This window comes from Moschus berezovskii, chromosome 23 (genome assembly GCF_049115385.1).
Source record: "Moschus berezovskii isolate FMDL1 chromosome 23, NW_MosBer_1.0, whole genome shotgun sequence".
Classification (NCBI taxonomy): domain Eukaryota; kingdom Metazoa; phylum Chordata; class Mammalia; order Artiodactyla; family Moschidae; genus Moschus; species Moschus berezovskii.
In genome coordinates, this window is record NC_142482.1 from 19302597 (window position 1) to 19322736 (window position 20140).

Here is a 20140-nt window from a genome sequence, read left to right on the forward strand (position 1 = left end):
TGTGAGATGAGTGCAATTGTGCGGTAGTTTGAGCATTCTTTGGCATTGCCTTTCTTTGGGATTGAAATGAAGACTGACCTTTTCCAGTCCTGTGACCACTGCTGAGTTTTCCAAATTTGCTGGCATATTGAGTGCAGCACTGTCTAAGAGAAAGTTTGAAATAGAAAGCATTCTTGTGGTTTTCAAATTGTGCTTTTATTTTTTAAAATTAGTTTCCTATTTTACATGATATCTCATAAACCTGTTAAATGTTCAGTAATGGATTTTTAGGCAAATTAAGTTCAGGAATTACTACACTGAATGTACTTCTATCTCAAAATTTACAAAACTCACCTCACCACCTTCCCTTCCCCTCATGCTCCAGCTCCCAAATTCAAGAGCTCAGTGTGTAGGCTGACTGTCTACCCAATCAGATGAGTCACAAATGTGGGAGTCACGTTTGACAACTTCACCTTCCTCGAACCATCTCGTCCAGTTGTTCACTATCGATCCTACCTCTTCCGTATCTCGAGTCTGTCCTCCATTCCTACTGGTTCAGGCCCTCAGTGGTTAGATTTTTTCCCTGGATTACTGCTGTTTTCTTAGAACTGATCTCTCTGCCTCCAATCTCTCATTTTCCAGTGCTGCCATGGGGATCTGTTTACTAGTACATTTGATCACATCATATTTATATGAAAACCTTCAATAGTTCTCTGCAGTCTGCTTTCCTTGACACGATCCTTAAACGATATGGACCCTGTTCATCTATCTCTGTGTAAGTCTTTTGAAATTTCAGCTCCCTCAGAAAGCCTTGGAACCCAGAGTGGAGATGAATGACCTCCTCAGTATGTGTCCATAGCACTGGCCTGCCCTTCCCATCATCTGTTTTATCATTCTGTTAATGTCTGCTTCAGTCACCTCATGCCCACTGCAGGGTCTCAAGGGAGCTTATCCTGTTCTTTTTTTACACTCTCAGCGTGTACCAAGAAAGCCCACCAGCAAGTGACTGCTCACTGTATGAATAAAGGAGCTGTAGGTTACTGAAGGTGCAAAACTGGGCCTGGAAGAACCTTCAAGCCTTAGATGAATGATAAGATTGTTTCTTCTAATACTGGGATTTCAACAGTAAATCCCACCAGGCATGTCTATGGGCCCCTCTACAAACACCTTCACTCCCACTGCCTTCCCCATGCACACCACCCGTCTTCCCATTTTCTTCTTCCCCTCTGCCACAGCCCAGAGTAAACCTGGCCACCCAGCTCCCACCCTTCCCTTCATTTCCTGCTCAGTGTATCTCTTCACATCCATATTCATTCTTCCTTTTTGGCTGCATTATTCCAATACAGTAATGCTGTCAACTACTCTACAAGGTTGGAATTTACTATTACCATTATATAAGTAAGAAATCCTCGGCTCAAAGAGGTTCACTCATTTATTTAGCAAATATTTATGGACTGTCCTCTATGTAACTGATAGTATGCTGGGCACCAGGCACCTACATGATCAAACTTGTAATCTAATGAAAACTTGTCTCTAATGTCTAGAGATATTAAATAAGTAAACACACAAACCTACAAAAGCAAATTGTAAAAGGTAGGATAAAGAAAAAGAACTGAGACCCACAGAAAGACTAACTGAAAGGGAATCTAGTGATAGTGTGATGGGATATGAAGTGTGAGTAGGGGTTAGCGATGGAGAAGGAAATGGCAACCCACTCCAGTGTTCTTGCCTGGAGAATCCCAGGGATGGGGGAGCCTGGTGGGCTTCCATCTATGGGGTCACACAGAGTCGGACACGACTGAAGTGACTTAGCAGCAGGGGTTAGCGAAGCGGTGGAGGGGAGAGAAGGCTCTGAGGCAGGCGAGGGGCTGGTTCCTTCAAGAAGGAGACCTGTGTGGCTGGCGTATATAGCAGTTAGTGATAAGAGACGACAGACAGACATGAGGCAAGAGGCAGGAAAAAGCAAGACCACATAGGGCCTCCTGAACCACAGTGAGGTTTCTAAGTGCAATTAGTTCTAATGCTGTGAGGACTTTATTCCTTTTCATTCCATGTGTAAATGTATGTTGTGGTTCCTACCTGATCTACCTCCAGTCTCTCCAAAGCCAATCCATGGTGCATGCCGTTAAGTAAGGCTTCCTATAAAAGTAACTCTTGCTTCTCCTTTCAAAAAATTTAAGCAGCTCCTCCCTTTCTACAAGATTCAGTCTGGATTACCTGGCCTGGGTTTTCAGATTCCCTGTAACTTGACCTCTATCCCTAGATGACAGAACTGCTCTCCACTGTCAGTAACAATCCCCAATTACCAACCTAATGAGTTTTCCCCTTTCTTTATGCTCTCACACCCTGTGCAGGATCTTGTCTCCGCTTTCAATCAGAACAGGGGTTCTTGGGAATTTCCTGGCAGACCAGTGGTTAGGGCTTGGTGCTTTCCCTACCTGGTTCGATCCCTGGTTGGGGAACTAAGATTCACAAGCTGTACAGCACAATCAAAAAAGAAAGAAAGAAAAGAACAGGTGTTCTTAACCTGCAGTCCACATGCCATGAAACTCAGGGGTCCATGAACCTGGATGGAATAAAAAGAGCCACCTTTATTTTTAAGAGCATCTAACTAACTGAACGGAGAAGGCAATGGCAAGCCACTCCAGTACTCTTGCCTGGAAAATCCCATGGACGGAGGAGACTGGTTGGCTGCAGTCCATGGGGTCACTAAGGGTCGGACACGACTGAGCGACTTCACTTTCACTTTCACACACAGGAGAAGGAAATGGCAACCCACTCCAGTGTTCTTGCCTGGAGAATCCCAGGGAAGGGGGAGTCTGGTGGGCTTCCGTCTATGGGGTCACACAGAGTCAGACACGACTGAAGTGACTTAGCAGCACTTAGCAGCAACTAACTGAAACTTAACTTTAGCAATGAAAAGAATAAGTCTTTGTCGTACCAACAGTACCTGTAATGTTGTCATCAATAGAGATCACCATCAATTAACATTTTCATATCAGTCTCAAAACGGATATCTTTACAATTATGAGTTGTCAGACTTGAAATAAATCATTTAACTTAATGTATTAGCATTCTATTAGTAAGGGAATACATATTACTAGATCATCACCCAGTTCTTTAAATACTTTGATAACTGCATATTTTATTTATGCCCTTAGAAATATTATCATCACACAAGGTCCAAAGGCTCCACCAAATTGCCCAAGTCCATAGCACAGACAAGCTTTAAAAACTCCTGATTAGTCATGCATTCAATAAACCTGAGGTCCTCACTGGAGCCCTCTCTTGTTCTGGGCTGCTCATATTCCGTTGTTCTGCTTTTCCTTCTTGTCTGATGCTCTTCCGCTGGTTCCACTTCCTGTTCTTGCTGCCTGTGTAACCCAGATCTCAATGCTTAACCTACAACTGAATTGCCCCATACTTCCTCCCTTACAAATCTCACCTACCTGAGTGACAGATTCAAACTATACCTCAAAGGTGACTCCAAAATCTACCTCTACCAATCTTTTTTCCTCACACCTCAACCTTAGACTTTAAAATACCTGCTTTGCCTAACAACCAGAATAACATACCATTCAGTGGCAGACTTCTTGGGTTCAAATACCAACTCCAGACACTTACATGTTTATTTAACATCTCTTGCTTTAGTTGCTTCATTTGAAAATTCAAAGTGATAACAATAGAATCTACTTTACAGGGTTACAAGGATTAGAAGAGTTCATACACATAAAGCACTTTTAATAGGGTCTGAGACATTTCAACTCAATAAATGTTAGCTACCACCAGCCTCATCTCCATCCATCACCTGACATTTTTATTTGGTGTTTATTAACAGGTACAGTGATAGCCACCACAGATACGAAGATAGAATTCCTATCCAATGATATAATTCCAATCAAGCTGTTGCTCAATAACTTTCAGTGGTTCCTTATTAGGTCCAAACTTAACAGCACTGGAATTCATCATGTTGCCTCAAATAAATGTACCTTCCAGTCTCCTCTGGCTCTACTTCTTGTAACTTATTCTATCTGGCCAGACTGAACTGCAATGCTCTGTGAAAATGACCTGCTCTGTTCTGTCTTTTCTCACACAATCCCAGTGTCTCAAATGTTTATCTGATAACAATAATTTTGTCTCACTACAATTACTTCTCCCATACTATGCATGGAGCCCCCCAACCACAAACATTACAATCTTACCTAAGTCACTGCTGCTACTGCTGCTAAGTCACTTCAGTCGTGTCCGACTCTGTGTGACCCCATAGACGGAAGCCCACCAGGCTCCCCTGTCCCTGGGATTCTCCAGGCAAGAACACTGGAGTGGGTTGCCATTTCCTTCTCCAATGTGTGAAAGTTAAACAGAAAAGTGAAAGTGAAGTCACTCAGTCGGGTCCGACCCTTAGCGACCCCACGGACTGCAGCCTACCAGGCTCCTCCATCCATGGGATTTTCTAGGAAATAGTACTGGAGTGGCTTGCCATCAACTTGCTTCAACATTTGCATACTCTGTGAGCACCTCTTATTGGCCAGATCCTGAGCCAGAAGCTGGAAGATTGCTGCTGTTGTTTTAAAGACTATAGCATGGACCAGTTCTCAGGATCAAAATCAAGTAAGGGAAATGTGGCTCACATAAATGCCATTCACTGTGAAAGGTGCAATTATAAGAGAAAGAGAAACCAAAGGATGAGCAGTCATCTCAATTTGGAAGGCAAGGGGAGGCTTTTTGGATGATGGTATTTGGGCTTTACATGGACTGAGCAAAAGCCTATTTCATGTAGTGAGAGCAGTGTGTGTAAAATATAGTGTAATGTGTTGGGGAACAGTTCAATATGGCTGGAGTATAGGGCCCATGAACAAGTGGCTAGACGTGATGCTGGAGAGGTAGGCAGACCTTTCTGGCCAGCACAGGAATTTGAACTTTATCACATAGGCAATGAGGAATTAATATAGAGCTTAACAGTAGCATATGGCTCCAGTTGTATTTTGGAAAGCTCATTCCTGGCAGTCTCATAGCAGAGGCAGAGAGGAAAATCTAGAGCAGCAGTGTCCCAGAGAACTTTCTCCAGTGATGGAAATGCTCTGTAATTTGTCCTGTCCAATACAACAGCTGCTAGCCACACAGGGCTAATGAGAACTTAAAATGTGGCTAGGGAACCTGAGGAACTAAATTTAGAACAGTATTTAAACAGCCACATATGGCTAGTGGCTACCATAATGAACAGTGCAGCTTTAGAGACAAGCAAATCAGTTAGGAAGCTGTTGATACAGCTCAGGTGATCCGACTAGGGCAGAGGGTGAGCCAATAGCTGTATCAGAGGCACAGTGATAAGTCAAGGGGACACAGAACTGTGAGAAAAATAAATCAAGAACAGCTCCCAGATTCTAGGTTTTTTGGCTGAATTACTGCTATCAGCCACATTAATGGAAGGAGCAGGTCTAGGCTGCATATAGGTTGCACCGTTTTGAATATGCTGAAATGTCTGACAGCTATCTAAGGGGTAAAATTAAGTACTGAGTTTTGCTCAGGAGAGTTGACTGAACTAAAGATACAGATTTGAGAGGCTCTGAGCCACTGACTGAGATTACTTAGAAAAGATGAACACAATGAGAAGCAAACTGAGGCAAGATCTGGGCAAACATCAACACAGGCTAACAGAGAGTCCACTAAGGACACCAGAGGAACAGGAGGACAAGCAGGAAAAGAAACAAGGGAGAAGCAGTCACAGGAATCAAGGGTGGAGAGAATTTCAGGAAGGAAGCCTGATCAAATGTCAAATACTTCAGTGAGGTCAAATACGGTGAGAGCTGAAAAGCGCTTCCTGATTTTGCCAATTAGAAGGTCCCTGGTGACATCTGCCAAGACAGTTTCAGCAGTGGAAGAAATGGGCTAAAGAGTGGGAAATGAGGCAGAGAGAGGAAAATTAACACAATGTCAGGTCTTGACTGGGCAGGGGAGCTGACAAGTACCTAAGAGAGTCCACAAGGGGATATGATATTAAGGTTATTTTCTTTCTTTCCTTATTTTTAGGCGGGGAAAACCTCTAGAAGGGAGCAGTTTAAAACGCCAATTGGTAGAAAATGGAAAGCTTCAGAGTAACAGATCGGGTTGACAGGTCGAAAGGAAAATACGTGCCTTTAATCCAAAAAGAGGCCTTCTAGTGCTGATACAATGGTAAAGAGACACATACACGGCCGTTTACAGGTGGGAAACCGAAAGCCAAAGGGTTCTCTGGCAAGTTGGCCTCTCTGCTGCGGTCTGTGGGAGGGGAGTGGGGGTAATGAACTACAGACTGAACCACACTCTGAGGGTCATGAGTGGGAATACTGCCCAGCAACAAAGCTTTAGGTGCCAACCATCCCTACGTTACCAAATTCGGGAGCCCCTGTGCCTCCTGCACAGTGAGGCTCATCAATCTAAACATCAGAGTTTGGAACAGAGCAAGGCTCATTACAAATTCATACCTGGGTGGCTCATGCCCTAAGAATCCCAAAGTTGCTCAGAGCAAAAGGAAGTGATCAGAAGGCTATTAAGTTTTGCAACATGCAGAGTCCAGACACCCCCCTCTCCACCGCGCCCCGCAGCACTCAATGCAGTAAGGAAATCTAGGTAGACTCAGGCGAATTGAGAGGTTACGGGCCTAAGACAAAGAGACCGAACAGAATGCCCACGTCAACCGCCCACACCTCCGCTCGCCGCCGCAGGCACGAGGGTGGTGACAACACGCCCGCTGTGGAACCACACTACACCGCGGAGTGACCCCACCCTGCAAACCCTCACAACTCCAGGTCTAGGCCCCATCCTCCTCCACTGACAACAGCTCGGCAGCGCGCGCTCCCGCTGGACTCCGGGCCCGGGCGTCCCAAGCCAGCCCTCAGACCTGCGGAAAAGGAGCCGAGCTGGGCCACCCCAGGACGCCCCGCGAGGCCGCCAGCAGCGGGGGAGGGGCCGCGGAGGCCGCGCGCCGCGCCCGCTTCCGCCCCGCCCACTGCGCGCGCTCCGGGCCCCGCCGCGGGGCCTCGGCGCCCGCCCTCACGCCTGCGCGCTGCCGCTCTCCCCGCGGCCTCCCACTCTCCGTTCCCCTCCCCCCAGCCGGCCGCACCCTTGCGCCTGCGCCGTGCACGTCCCCGGGCTGCGGCAGCCATGCTGAGCCTGTACGGCGCGACTAGTGGGGGGGACAGGGTCGGCGACAGCGGGGCAGGCAGCCGAGGATGTGGAGAAGCAGCGGCGTTAGGGTGCTTTGGGTCTGTAGAGAAAGGCCTGGGCCATGCGGCCCCCGTGGCCCCTTGCGCGACCCCCGAGAACCTTCGGAAAAGCCGGCCCCCGTGGCGGTGGGGAGGGGGGTGGCTGGCACGTGACCCGGGTCAGCCAATCTGGGTGACGCTGACGTGGCCGCGCGGTCCCGATGCTCTCCCCACCCCCCAGCTCGGCCGGGAAGGGAGGGGCTGGGGGCTACGCCCCCTCCCCCAACGCAACCTCAGTTTCCGGGGGGGTGACACCCCGGATTACAGCCTCCCCCCGCACCAAGCCAAGGGGAACAGTGGAGCCCCCCTGGAAGATTCCGGGGTCCAGGTGAGAAGGGGCCCTTGCCGGGCGGGCATATTGTCATTTAAATGACTAACCAATGGTGGGGAGGCCGAGAGGGAGATTCTTGGGGTGCAGAGAAGAACCCTGAGGGTGGGAGCACTTGTCCTTCAAACAGTTTACAGCCAATGGGGGCGGGGAGGGGGCGAGCAGGCGAGGGCCCCTCGGGTGGGGGAGGGGAATGGCCAACCTCTGTCTTCTTACCAATTGGAGGGCAAAGGGGCGTGGGGGCGGTGTGTCCCCCCCGATTCCATTCGTCCCTTGGGGGTAAAGGAGCCTGGACCCAGGTGAGAAGGGATCCTTTTGGCGGCCGGAGGGTGGGGTGAGGAGTGGGAGTGGTGACTGTGGTCCCTACTCCTAGAGGGGAATGCTGAGAGTTGGTAACCCAGGCTGTGAACTGAGATTGTTCCCAGGCGCCCACTCCCTTTCTCCCCAGAGGCTGTAGAAGGAGCATTTCTGTGCTGCTTTTGTGTCAGCGGTAGGAACCTGGCAGTCATCACATGGCATGGTGGAGGTTACGCTTCGAGTGGTTTATCGAATTTGTATGCATTCACGTGGACCTGGCCTGCGGAACTTTCTGAATAAACCTTGGTTGCCCCGGCGGGGTCTTAGCTGAGCATGTGTCTATCACAGGCTGGGGGGAGTTTGCAGGCTAGAAGCTTGGGGTCTTCTTTGGATCAGGAACCAGGCCCAACGGGGGTCTCGGGAGAGGTTGAAAATCGTGGCTTGAGACACAGGAGAGTGAGTCTCGGGACCTGGAATGATTTCACAGCTCCCAAAGTTTCAGTTTTCTCCTGGGTGGTGTCTTGCTTCCTTCATCCCCTCCCCCATTCCTGAACAGTCTCCTTGTGTATTGCGGGGGAGGGAGCGGAAAGGAGGGAAGAGTTACTTTTCCAAATTACTGAGTACCAGTAGCCTCCCGTGTGACTCATTTGGGGGAAGGGACGATTGGGAGGCAGAGGAGAACAGTGATTTTCCGGAATGCAGGAAAATAAGCCAGAATGTCTGTCTGCCCTTCTACTTTCTAATAAGGCCCTGTGGTCTGTCGACCTCCTAACTTTTTCTTCCCTGACCGGCCCTCAGATAGGCCTCTGTGCAGACTTGCAAGGCCCCTCGTGGAAGAATGGCAGATTGGGGAGGCTGGGCCGGGAGGGGGAGGGGAGAAGGCCTCTGCGAAAGTTGCTGTGTCACTGCTCTCCTCGCTGCAGCCGCCCGGGCGGGCCCGCTTGTACTTTTGAGGCCGAGGCCTGATCGAAGGGGGGGAGGAGAGGAGAGACTGCCGTCCCTGTGCGTGCTTCCCCCCCACCCCCGCAGGGTTTGCCCGAGTCTGGTGGTCGAGAAGACTAAAGGTTGACGGCCATTTTAGACGCAGTAACCGAGGTTAAGGCTGCAGGGCTGCTGCGAAGGCAAGAGGGTAACAGTTCGAGGACTTACGCCCTCACGAAGCCCTGCGGGTGGGGCGGGGGCGCTTGTACTCATTGATTTACATGATTAATTTCCTTATTCAGATACGCATAGACTGTTTTCTTACCTGGTAGCCAGAAAAGGGGACAAGGAGGAGCGGGGAGGGCCCCCAACTAAAGGCTGGGCGGGGGAAATTCTTCCCCTCTCCGGTGAGAGGGCCTTAGCGATCCTAACCTCGCGCTGCGGCTCTATTCACACCGAGTCTGTAACCTTACTCGGGTTCCTAGGTGGTGGGGAAGATTGAGTGGGCTGGGGGGAGGGGGCGAAACTGAGCTCCCAAAATGGCTCCTGCCCCTCCTCGGAGGCGGACGGCCGGGGGGGGGAGGGGAAGGGAGAGGGGGAGGGCTGGTCGCCGCCGCCGCCGCCTCCGCGCGCCCTCCTCCCTGGCGCTGACCGATAGACCGGCCGCTCCGTGGGGAGGACTCCGGACCCTCGTGGGGGGATGGGGCGCCCTTCCGCGCCCCCGACGCCAGGACCCTAAGCGGGGGTGCGGGCCCGCCTTCGGAGCGGGGGGCAGGGCGGGGAGCGTGGGGAGAGGTCTGAGCTCGCCAGGAGGGGGAGGGTGCGCACCCTGATTCGCCCCTCGAGGGCCTTGTTTTTTCCGCTCTGAGCCAGACACCGGAGAGAAGTTTGGGGAGGAGGTGGGTTTCATTTTACAGGGTATACGGGTGCTTTTGTTGGGGATTTTGCTCCCACTAAAGGGTTGCCGAGGTTTTGTCGACCAGATGGATATTTGTATTGGTAACTGAAGGTATCAGAGGGAGGGATTGAAGAGGTGCTTGGGGTGCAAGTATTTAGAACGTGGTCTCTGTTTAGTTGCCTTGAAGGGAAGCCTTTGAGTTCAGAGGGTAGATTCTGGGGAGCGTTTTTGATTTCGACTGCTTGCCTGGGGAAGGAAGGGGAGGATTTGGAGGCTCTGGTAATTCTGCACGTTTGATTGCGAAGCACAGGAACGTTAGGTTCCTTCCTCGCTGTTTTTGGGAGCCCTCAGCCGTTTGCCAGAGTGGCAGGCCGCGGCTTCTAAGATGGCGTCTTCTTCCTCATTTCAGGTTCTTCACTGCGGCGGCCGCCTCAATCCTGAGAACCGCCGGCGTCCTGTGGCCACACCCCGGCGGGCAGATCCTGGCTACGCCCACGCGGCCCCCTCCAGTCCTGCTGGCCTGGCCAATGGAGGAGCTACGAATGGCACGACCTGCCCAAGCTTGGCAGTCGCCAGTCGCACTGGGCTTGGACCGCTGGAAAGACTTTGTTGGAAGGGGAGGCAGGGAGAGGGTGCTGCACCCCTGCCAACCTCCCTCTTTCCCTGGAGTTGCCGAACCACAGCGCAGCCAATTGGCTCAGAGATGTGGCGGGTTGCCGCTTCCCTGGGGGTCTATGCGGCACTCTTCTGCCTGGTGACTGACGCTTTGGAAATGAGGTTTATGACGTCATCGCTTCCGCCGACCAATAGAAAACGCTCCCGCGGAGAGGTGTTCCTCCCCCTTCGACTCTGCTTCTTCACGCGCGTGAGCGAGCGAGCGCGCGCGGAGGGGGTGGGGGAAGTCGCGAGCACGGTGGCGCGCATGAGCGGCGAAGCTCCTCCCCCTTGCCTATATATAAAGGGCTGGCGCGGGGCTCGGAGGCGCCATTTCGCGCTGGAGTGGAGCAACCTCTAGAACGAGCTGGAGGATTCTGCGTATCTACACAGAGCCTTCGAGTCGTCTGGGGCCGCCATTACAATCCACGTCCATCCGCTTGGAAATGGCCTTCGTCTCGGTCTATGACCGGCCCCGGCGGACAGTACAGACCCCATAGAAGCCCCCGAAGCTCCCCTTTTTCGGGCCCCGCCCAGTTCTCGGAGTCTGTCCACCCCCTCTACTCCGCCCTCAAGAGGATTTCAAAGATGGAGGCGGCGGCTCCCTAAACCACTTTTCGTGTTCATCCGCCTCCATCCGAGATCGAAACGGGACCACGTCCGCCCCAGACGGTCTCGGCAGGAAGAGGGGATCCTTGCAGACCAACTGCGGGCAATATTGGCGACGGTGTCTGGGATCGGGGGCCGTCCTGGGGTTTGAAGAGCCCGTCCCCTTTCGCTCGCCCGCCTCAGCTGAGGCCGCCGCCATTTTCTCGCTGTCCGCCTCCTGCGGAGCGCGCCAAGCTGCTGGGAGTTCTCCGAGGAACAGCGGAGGAGATTGCTTTCGTGCCATCCCGGCGGGGTGGGTTGTCGCTTGGAGGGCCGAGGGCAGCGGCCCCCGCCCTCCCCCTCCTTCCCGGGTTATGCTGGACCGGGAGGTAAGGGGAACCGAGGCCACCCGGACTTTCCGCGGCTGAGGGCAGCGCCGGTTCCCCGTGGTCAAGATGCTGCAAAACGTGACTCCCCACAACAAGTACGTCCCTGCGAGCCGCGTGTGGGAAGGGGGCGTTGGGGGGCTGCGGCGCGCGGGTGTGAGGTGTCGGGTTCGGAAGGAGTGCGGAACCGACTGGGGCGCGTTGCTGTTTCGTGGCGCAACTGTTGGTTGTCGAGGCTCGCGGAGAGGGGTGAGCGGCGGTTTGGGGACCGTGATAGCGGCCCCAGATCGTGCGTATGGAGGGAGCACAGGTAGTCGATTTACACATTACTTTTCCGCTGTGGTCAGGTTTTAGCTGAGTCGGGCAGAGCGAAGTGGCGGCGGACTATGTAATGGGGGAGGACTTTGATTGGGCAGCAGGTCTTGAGGGTAGTGGGTCTGGTGTGTAAGCGACCGTTTGTCAGGCCTTCTGGGGCGGAGGTTCGTGGCCACATTTAGTGCTTTACAGGGTTGCCATGGTGATAGAGCTTCGGGGACTGGAAACGGGAATTCCCTGAGTAAGGTACAAGGACCATTCTTACTCTGGGTTCCTAATGTCGGTGATAGGTCTTTAAATTCTTTATTTTCGGTGAGTGGTTTGGTTTTGTGTTGAGAGGTGTGTGTTGTGTTGCAAAAGATTGGATTTCTTGCGTGTGTGTGAGGTACCATTGAGAGTTTCCTTCAGGAGCTAAGCATTCTAGTCCTGCTCTGGGGAAGTAAACAATGAGAGCTCGGTGTGATGCCTTTCGTCTTAGGCCTTGGGTAACACCTGGTCTCGAGGAGCCCCAGAGAGAATGTAAACTTAGTACACTGTTGGCCTTTGATCACTAGAGGTGATGCTACAGTGGAACCTGTTAATGGCATCGCAGTTTTTGGCAGAGGTTGATTAGGGGGAGGTCTGTATCACATTTATGAGAGAATTTGCTGACCTTGACTGTTTGGACAGCTTTTTTTTTTGAGTGCCTTAGAGAGAGGAGACTGAATTTGCGAATAGTTGATTCCTGAAGGCTGGTAGCTTGAGGTATTCCAGGCTGTGAAGTCTGACAAATACTCCCTTGTCTGGTTCTTTTTTTTCTTTTTTTGAGTTGGTATGGTTCCGTTAGATTGCTGGCTCGTTGTTTGGAGTTAACTATTCCGAGCTTTGTGGAGCATGCTGATATCTTCTGCACAGGTGGATTCTTTGGTGTCAGTCTCATCAGCGATTTATGAAATTTTTCTATTTTGTTTGTTTTCATCCGATCCCCTCAGGCTCAACCACCATGGCAACCACCAAGCCCCTAGTGAGGAGGAAGCTTGGGGCTTGAGTTTCTTGGCTCCACCCATTTTGCTTAAGTTCAGTCCCCGTAAGGCTGTGATTCTTAAATGGCTGGGCCCTGTGAGAAGCTACTTGGGGTTCTTTTTCACTTTAAAACAGGTGAAGAAGCCTATCAGATTTTAAGAATTCAGAAGATAGGGCTTCTGTGGGTTTAGAAAAGGTGCCAAGAGGTACAAGAACAAAAGCTCCACGGATTGTTTGGATACTGGATTCGTTTCCATAATCTTTACCTCTGTTTTCACTCAATTCCAAGCCTAGATGTGCTGAGGGTACATAGTGCAAATCTATGAATTGTGGAATTGTAATGAATTCCACCAGATTACCACATCTGATTTTGTTTCCTATCTTCACAGGCTCCCTGGGGAGGGGAATGCAGGGTTACTGGGCCTGGGCCCAGAAGCAGCAGCGCCTGGAAAAAGAATTCGAAAGCCCTCTCTATTGTATGAGGGATTCGAGAGCCCCACAATGGCTTCAGTGCCGGCTTTGCAACTAACCCCTGCCAACCCACCACCTCCCGAGGTGTCCAATCCCAAAAAGCCAGGACGGGTTACCAACCAGTTGCAATATCTGCACAAGGTGGTGATGAAGGCTCTATGGAAACATCAGTTTGCATGGCCCTTCCGGCAACCTGTGGATGCTGTCAAACTGGGTCTGCCGGTGAGTAGAGAGGCTGGAGTGGGGAGGTATGGAAATGAGAAAGAATGCGTGTGCGTGGAGGTGGGCTGCCTAATGTAGGTGCTGCGGCCCCTAGGGAGTTCCCATTTCTATCCTGTAGGGCAGATAGCCACCAGATTTCTAGATTTTTGGTCCTTTGTGATTGATCCAACCGCTTGCTATCTAGGATCTCTCATTGTGCCCTCCATGTGTCCTTCCTTAACTTTTGTGCCCTGGCTCCATTTTACAGATTCCCACCCCAGGTTGGGAGAGGACCACGGTGGCCAAAATTCTTAGCTTCTTCCTTTCCCTCATGCAGCCCATGGATAGCCAGCCCCAGAGGTAATGTCACAGGATGGGAAACTTTTCCAGAGTGGGTGGGAGATGGGTGGTTAGAGCAAGGCAGTAGGGGTCTCCTTATGGGTGATCTGAGTCGTGTTCCATTTTTTATCTCTATCCCATAGTTTTAATTGGGGCCGCAGTTGAGGAGATATGAACTCCTCTGACAGACTAGGGGGTGTGTGTGTGTGCTGGGGTTGGTAGTTTGCCTGAGAACAGGCATTTTTCTTTCTGTGGTCTGACCTACCACTTCTTTCTTTAGGATTATCACAAAATTATAAAGCAGCCTATGGATATGGGTACTATTAAGAGGAGACTTGAAAACAACTACTATTGGGCTGCCTCAGAGTGCATGCAGGATTTCAATACCATGTTCACCAACTGCTATATCTACAACAAGGTGAGTTGTGTGTGTTATTAGTGGGGGGGAGAGTGCATATTTTATCACTACTTTATCATTGTAAAGTTTAAATTTTTAAAGGTGTTCTCAGTAGTTTGGTATCTAGAAAATCTGTTTGCAAAGGTACCACTGAAAACAGTGATGTGGCTTCAGAGATCCAGAATTAAGAAGATGTTTAAATACAACACTTGTGATGTTCTTGTGAATAGTGGCCTTATTTCTCAGAAATCTCCAGAGACCTGAGTAGAAGAGGAACTGATCAACTCAGATTGAATCTCTCACTTCTTTGTTGCATTTTGAGGGGCAAAGTTGGAAGAGATAACAGGGAGATTCAGTTCAGCATAGGTAATTTTTAGTACTTTGGAGTTGTGTAAGGGAGTGGTGATGATGCCTGGGGCTATGTATTTCCCAGGGAAAATAGTTTTAGCTCTCTCCCTAGCGTTTGAACTTTTTGTGCTTCCTGTAGCCCACTGATGATATTGTCCTGATGGCACAAACGCTGGAAAAGATCTTTCTGCAGAAAGTGGCATCAATGCCACAAGAAGAACAAGAACTTGTGGTCACTATCCCTAAGAACAGCCACAAGAAAGGGGCCAAATTGGCAGGTAGGAAGAGAAGGAGTTTTACTAATGGAGACCAAAAGATGGGAATGGTAAACTAAACTCTCTTTCCCCCTCCAGCGCTGCAGGGCAGTATCGCCAGTGCCCACCAGGTGCCTGCCGTCTCTTCTGTGTCTCACACTGCCCTGTACACTCCGCCACCTGAGATACCCACCACGGTCCTCAACATTCCCCACCCGCCGCTCATCTCTGCTCCCCTGCTCAAGTCCTTGCACTCTGCTGGACCCCCGCTCCTTGCTGTCTCTGCAGCTCCTCCAGCACAGCCCCTTGCCAAGGTATGCATCTGTGGGGATCTTTGGGGTGATGATGAGGGAAAGGTCTTAAATGGGGTGGATCCAGAGTAAAAGGCAGCTGTCTTTTCTCCGCAGAAAAAAGGGGTAAAGCGGAAAGCAGATACTACCACCCCTACACCTACAGCTATCCTGGCTCCTGGGTCCCCAGCCAGCCCTCCAGGGGGTCTGGAGCCTAAGGCAGCACGGCTCCCCCCTGTGCGTAGAGAAAGTGGCCGCCCTATCAAGCCCCCACGCAAAGACTTGCCTGACTCTCAGCAACAACACCAGAGCTCCAAGAAAGGAAAGCTGTCGGAACAGTTAAAACATTGCAATGGCATTTTGAAGGAGTTACTATCTAAGAAGCATGCTGCTTATGCCTGGCCTTTCTATAAACCAGTGGACGCCTCTGCTCTTGGCCTGCATGACTACCATGACATCATTAAGCACCCCATGGACCTCAGCACTGTCAAGGTACCCACTGCATGGGGCAGATGGGATACTCAGGCAGTGATTGGAACCTAAGGATCAATAAAACAGTCACTTTTCACGGGCACGCAGCTATCTTGGCATTTTACTTTTACAAAATAGTGAGGCAGGAGGTCACGTACTCTAATGAATCCCTGTTTTCTGGAATTGGAAACTGTGGTGGGTTTTACATTCAGAGTATCACTGCTTATACTCAGGTCCTGTTGGAAGTATTGCGTTAGGGTAGGGGGGAGTAAAGGGGTAGCCCAATAGTTGGAGGCCACACACCCCACCTTTCACTTAGAAATAATGATTTTTTTTTTCCTAGACCTAGATATTTCTTCAGCCCACCCAAATTCCTTTGACTTCAAACTTGAGCCCCGGGTATAGATCCTTCTGGTCACACACATCCTGTACCCCCCACTGTGCTGTCTAGAGGGCTGTTCTTGGCAGTGTCTGGGCCTGGCAGGGAAAGGTGAGTCTCCCTGCCTGTGCAGCTTCTGATGCTGCCTCCTTCTGCAGCGGAAGATGGAGAATCGCGAGTACCGGGACGCACAGGAGTTCGCTGCTGACGTGCGGCTTATGTTCTCCAACTGCTATAAGTACAACCCTCCAGACCATGATGTGGTGGCCATGGCACGAAAGTTACAGGTGAGCATCAAGGTTGCAGTTGGAAGATGAAATGGAGCTGGGGGAAGGAACTTTGCCGTCTGTGCTGCATCGCCTGAACGTGAGGCTCTCCCAGTCTGTGCAGTTGTGCGTTGGAGCTGCCACGTGGCTAGGTGTGATCAGGGCATGTCTACCAGCCTGGTTTTGAGTCTGCTGTCTCTTTCTAGGACGTGTTTGAGTTCCGTTATGCCAAAATGCCAGATGAACCCCTGGAACCAGGGCCTTTACCAGTCTCCACTGCCTTGCCCCCTGGCTTGGCCAAGTCATCTTCAGAGTCCTCCAGCGAGGAGAGTAGCAGTGGGAGTTCTTCTGAGGAAGAGGAGGAGGAAGATGAGGACGATGAGGAGGAGGAGGAAGAGAGTGAGAGCTCTGACTCTGAGGAGGAAAGGGCTCATCGCTTAGCTGAACTGCAGGAACAGGTATTTTGTCACTGTTTACTGGATGAGGTTCATGCTGTCTTTGGCTTAATTTTTTTTTCTTTATTGCTTTATCTGTGTATTTTTTCAATTTAATTTCTCTTTTTCTCTCAAGCTTAGAGCAGTACATGAACAACTGGCTGCCTTGTCCCAAGGCCCAATATCCAAGCCCAAGCGAAAGAGAGAGAAAAAAGAGAAAAAGAAGAAACGGAAGGCAGAGAAGCATCGAGGCCGGGCCGGGGCTGATGAAGATGACAAAGGGCCTCGGGCACCCCGCCTGTCTCAGCCCAAGAAGCCCAAGAAGCCGGGCGGCGGCGGGAGCAGCGGTGCTGCAACACTGGGTCCTCCTGGCTTTGGACCTTCTGGAGGAGGCGGCACCAAGTGAGTTCTAACAGGGAAGGAAGCAGAGATTTCTCCCATTGCTTGCAGTTTTCTCTAGATCGGGGGTCAGTGATTGATTTTTTTTTTTTTCCTCTGGTAAGTGTCCAGATGATGAAATAGACCTTGCAGAACATAGGGTCTTTTGAAGCTACTTGTCATTTGAATTTGCCTACCCCTTCTCTAAGCCAGAGTCTGTATTTTTTTGTATATTCTTTTTTTCTGTAGTTGGGGATGGGTTAGTGCTTTAGGTACAAAAAAAAAATAGACCTGTGCTGACGTGCTCATATTTATTTCTCAAAGCCCAACCGAGATTAATATAAAATATTTTCTGTGTAAATAAGCTCTGCTCCTCTGATACGCAAGTGTCCTGGAGCCCATCTCTGACTCACTCACTCATTTGCCTTAATGGAAACAGTTCTTCAGGCATGAAATCCAGATGACCGTATTGAACAGTGAGAATGTGTTGAGGTAATGTGTTCGCCCAAGTGATAATTTTCTTTTGCTCAGACTCCCCAAAAAGGCCACAAAGACTGCCCCACCTGCCCTGCCTGCTGGCTACGACTCAGAGGAGGAGGAAGAAAGCAGGCCCATGAGTTACGATGAGAAGCGGCAGTTGAGCCTGGACATCAACAAACTGCCCGGGGAGAAACTTGGTCGCGTTGTGCACATAATCCAAGCTAGGGAGCCCTCTTTACGTGACTCAAACCCAGAAGAAATTGAGATTGATTTTGAAACACTCAAGCCGTCCACACTTAGAGAGCTTGAACGTTATGTTCTTTCCTGCCTGCGAAAGAAACCTCGGAAGCCGTATAGTGAGTATGAAATGAGATCCCCAAGTTAACTTAGCAAATCCTTGTGTAGATCTGAGGACAGTTTAGAGAAGGATGGAGGGGTATGCTTGATGCACTTGGAATCATCAGTTCCTGGGGTGATGGGTTGCATTAGTTGCTTCCTTAAGTTCAAGAAAGGCAACAACAGGGGACAGGGAAACCAGAGTGCTCCTGGCTGTGTTAGTCCTGGTTTGTTTCTTTTCTAGCTATTAAAAAACCTGTGGGAAAGACAAAGGAGGAACTGGCTTTGGAGAAGAAGCGGGAACTAGAAAAGCGGTTACAAGATGTTAGCGGGCAGCTCAATTCTACCAAAAAGCCCCCCAAGAAAGGTGAGTGTCCCATAAACCACTGTGAGTTCATTACATCCTGCTCTCTTGGTTCTTCAAAAGTGGAATGTAGGCTTACACATCTTTAAACTTCACCTCTGTCCTTCAGCGAGTGAGAAAGCAGAGACATCCTCAGCACAGCAGGTGGTGGTGTCCCGCCTCAGCGCTTCCAGCTCCAGCTCGGATTCCAGCTCCTCCTCTTCATCTTCCTCCTCTTCAGACACCAGTGATTCAGACTCAGGCTAAAGGGCCAGGCCAGATGGGGCAGGAGGCTCCGCAGGACCGGACCCCTAGACCACCCTGCCCCACCCGCTCCCTCCCTGTGCTGTGACACTTCTCATCTCACCCCCTCCCCCCTCTGTGAGAGAGCTGGCTCTGCAGGGGGAGGGATGCAGGGACAATACTACAGGAGGGACGGAAAAACGGACAAAAGAGGACTGGGCTCCCAGCCCTGTGGAGAGTGCCCTCTTGGGCATAGAGCCCCCATTCAGAATGGCTAGGGCAGGCAGGGGTATCGGGTGGGAATGGGCAGAGGCCCTGATGCGGGCTTACCTGAGGCTACAGCTGCCCTGTTCACTTGGAAGGGCCCCGTTTGAGACTGTGTGTTCTAATTTATTGTAAGCTAGGTGAGGCTGAAGAGGGCTGGGGCCACGGTCCCTCAGCTTCCATGGGGAGGGAGGAAGGGGGAGCTCTTTTTTTACGTTGACTTTTTTTTTCTACTCAGTTTTCCCTTTTCCTTCTGCTCCATCTGGGGCCCCTGGGGGTTTCAGTCATCTCCCCAATTGGTCCCCTGGATTGTCTTTTCTTTTGTCTGTTGATTCTAACTTGTAAATAAAGAAATATTATTCATGTTCTGAGTTCATTACCTTAATAACGTTTGTTTCTGTAGTTGCTTCAAAATAAATGGAATACACTTGAAAATTTTGAGGAATGTATGGGGGGAGCGGGAAGAAGGATTATGCTGTTTTAAATGAGTGGACTGTTGCTGTGATAAAAGTGCATTTGCCCTTTGTAAAGTGAGTTCTCCAGAATAACTTAAGGTTCACAATCTGCTCTGATTTAGATGAAGCCAACACCTGGCTTATTTGGCCAAGAGTTTCAAACTCGGGACTCTGAATAGGCTCAGATTTTCTGCTGGTCCTGGATGTGTAGATTGTTCCCTGAACACTCAAGTTACCAGGTAGATGTGAAAGGGATGAGAGTAGCCAACAATGGGTACTTTTTTGCGTTTGGCATCTGCTGTGAGAGACAGGTGAGCCTATTTTTATAATTTGCTGGTTTGGCTTCAAATTGCATGTTTGCAGAGCTTTGCAAAGTTGGCTAATACAAATGCCAATTCACATGATTCCAGCAGTCTACCAAATGAAAATCACAAAAACTCCTTTGCACAAGTCTAGCCCTTTTTCTTATACTCTTGCTTAGAAAATCCCATGGATAGAGGAGCCTGGTAGGCTGCAGTCCGTGGGGTCGCTAAGGGTTGGACATGACTGAGCGACTTCACTTTCACACTTTGGAGAAGGAAATGGCAACCCACTCCAGTGTTCTTTCCTGGAGAATCCCAGGGACAGGGGAGCCTGGTGGGCTTCCGTCTATGGGGTCACACAGTCGGACACGACTGAAGTGACTTAGCGGCAGCAGCAGCAGCCCTTTCCTTGCTGAAGACAGAAGGGCTCCATAGTTAAGAACAATGAAACATTTGGGTTCCAGAATTTGGGGCCTTAGCCCATACGAAAGCAAGCACTTTCGGTATAATGGGTAGGGTAGAAAATCCTTAATTTTTAAGTGAAGGCTGGCTTATTCTGTATGTTGCCAGAAATAGGTATGGTAGAAATGATAGTGGTGATTTTGGAAATAGCAAAAGGCTGGGTTCTAGCAGATTCTCAACTTTTGCATCTTTGGACTCCAGAGCTGCTGAAAGCTAGTAACTTGGAATTATATCTGAAAATTTTTTTGGCCATACCCTGTGGTTTGTGTGATCTTAATTCCATGGTCAGGGATTGAACCTATGCTGGCAGTGAAAGTACTGAGTCCTAACCGCTGGACCCCCCAGGGAATTACCTAAATTCTTAAATTGAGGCCTGGGCAAGAGTAACACACAGGCAGGGTTGAGATTGCTTGTT

At 50.3% G+C, this 20140-nt stretch overlaps 1 protein-coding gene across 6 annotated transcripts; it reads left to right on the plus strand.

Moving 5' to 3' along the window:
* The first annotated feature begins 7162 nt into the window (after positions 1–7162).
* Positions 7163–18869, plus strand: BRD2 (bromodomain containing 2). 6 transcript variants are annotated; one of them, XM_055406223.2, is made up of 13 exons: positions 7163–7551; positions 10077–11393; positions 13002–13305; positions 13904–14041; positions 14508–14646; positions 14722–14936; positions 15030–15404; positions 15921–16049; positions 16235–16486; positions 16599–16864; positions 17372–17676; positions 17901–18023; positions 18130–18869. In XM_055406223.2, the coding sequence occupies exons 2-13, from the start codon at positions 11365–11367 to the stop codon at positions 18264–18266; spliced, it is 2412 nt and encodes an 803-aa protein (XP_055262198.2). In that variant the 5' UTR covers positions 7163–7551; positions 10077–11364; the 3' UTR covers positions 18267–18869. The 6 variants fall into 6 exon arrangements, with proteins under 6 accessions (XP_055262198.2, XP_055262200.2, XP_055262196.2 ...); XM_055406225.2 differs by lacking the exon at positions 7163–7551 and adding an exon at positions 8961–8977; XM_055406221.2 differs by lacking the exon at positions 7163–7551 and adding an exon at positions 9367–9514.
* Positions 18870–20140: the final 1271 nt, after the last annotated feature.